Below are 1,772 nucleotides of genomic sequence, written 5' to 3'. Positions count from 1 at the left end.
ATGTAGGCCACACTGGCAATTCTGTTGCAGTAATTGCAAAGCACTAAAGGTCTAAGATGGCACTCCCCTCCCTCTATGGAATCACTCCCAGGACCAGCAAGTTCCACCGCTGCTAATGATTGAGATCATACAGAACTGCAGCCAGCAAGGGAGCAACAACCAATAGGAAAAGCAGGGCAATATGGCTGAGAACGATCTAATTACATGGTAAAATGCTGCAATATATAAATTTGAAAAAGTCCCAAGTCCTACCTGTCCCAGTATTTCGATGCAAGAGGTGAAGAACTGTCGGGAAGGAGGGTGGCGCTGCGTTTCGTCACACACAAACTCCACCACGGCAAAGAAGGTCCCAATCCCGATTTTCTGTATCTCCACAGGTGAATGCACCTTATAAGCATTGACGAGAGCCCTAAGTGCATGGAAGCAGTGTCAATGTGTTTGCAGTTTGGCGGTGGGAACAAGCAGGACAGTCCTCAACCCCTCCACCAACCACCACACCCCAGTGAATGATGTTTGTATTGAATGGATATGTAATAGGGTGTTTTTGACATGAGCCCTGAGTTCAGCATGAAAGGAAAAATACGACATTCACTTAAAGTCAAAATCTCTTCACCTGTGTTTTGATGCACATACAGGACATTTTGCAGAGCCAGTCACCCTGCGAATCTCTGTGATCGTTCTGAGCGAATAGAGGCAAAAAACAAACGTTCTTGGCATAATTTTCCTTGCAGGTCAAATATAATGCAATGCCACATTATGGCCACTGGGTGGAGCTGAGGAGCACAGGAAATAAGTATACGCACATGAACAAGTGTTCCTGGAGATTCGCCGGGCGAATGACTCTATGAACGGTTTATAAACAGACCTCCTATGTGTTCTTCCTAGCACTGCACCAAAACACCACAACACACAAGCGAAGAGATTTTCACTTTACGAAGGGAATTTTGTGTTTTATCCCTTTCACTGCCAAGGCCTTTTTTTTTAACATTTTTTGCACACGTTATAATCCACATTTTAGGCCTGAAAATTACTTAAAACCCCCAAACATTATATATTTTCGGAAAGCCAAGACCCTGTAGAATAAAATAGCGACAGTTGAAGATTTTTTTTATGTCCTATGACGATATTAGCACAACTGTTTATCAAACCCAAACATTTTGTAAAAAATGCACTGAAGTTAATTTTAGTGCCCAAAAACACAATATCATACCCATTTTTTTTTTTTTTTTTTGAGGTTTTGACAAGTAAATAGATACCCGACATGCCCAGGTTAAAAATTGCGTGCGTCCGCTATACGGCAACAAAATGTGGTACCCCAAATTGTCCATAGGTGACATTTTAAAAGCCCCCACAGGTCATTAGTTTAGAGATATCCATGAATATTGGCCCTAGAATTTTTGTTCTCAGTCCGGGGTGTGCAGCGATACGTAACGCGTGGCGCGATCTTCGTTTTTGTACGTAGGTGCACCCGACGCATGTGCACGTTAATATGCGTGCGCTCGCAGGGGACTTTAAAAATAAATGTAAAAAATAATAAAACATTTTTTTTAAACTTTCCTTTATTGCTATGCCATTGGGGGGCTTTACAAGACCCCTATGTGAAAGCACATTGGAGGTGACAGGTACTCTTTAGACTCAATCAGCTTCGCTTCCGGTTCCTTAGAGTGGGGGGCACATCGGTGAACGGATGTTCGCTGCTCTCCTCCCGGGCTTCCTGCCGACACCTGAAATGCTGATGTGGGAGGGGCAGCAGAGCCCAGGAAGCAAGGCGG

The 1,772-nt window shown here is 43.7% G+C and overlaps 1 protein-coding gene across 1 annotated transcript in view; it reads right to left on the bottom strand.

Annotated features, from left to right (window-relative positions):
- EPG5 (ectopic P-granules autophagy protein 5 homolog) overlaps positions 1–1,772 on the bottom strand; it is an 83,297-nt gene that overhangs the window by 31,087 nt on the left and 50,438 nt on the right. Inside the window, exon 28 of the mRNA XM_018568281.1 lies at positions 253–409. Coding sequence (XP_018423783.1) covers positions 253–409 — 157 coding nt within the window. The remainder of the gene's footprint in view (positions 1–252; positions 410–1,772) is intronic.

This window comes from Nanorana parkeri, unplaced genomic scaffold (assembly GCF_000935625.1).
Source record: "Nanorana parkeri isolate BGI_ZX_2015 unplaced genomic scaffold, ASM93562v1 scaffold1166, whole genome shotgun sequence".
Classification (NCBI taxonomy): Eukaryota; Metazoa; Chordata; class Amphibia; order Anura; family Dicroglossidae; genus Nanorana; species Nanorana parkeri.
This window is presented reverse-complemented; position numbering and strand designations above follow the sequence as displayed.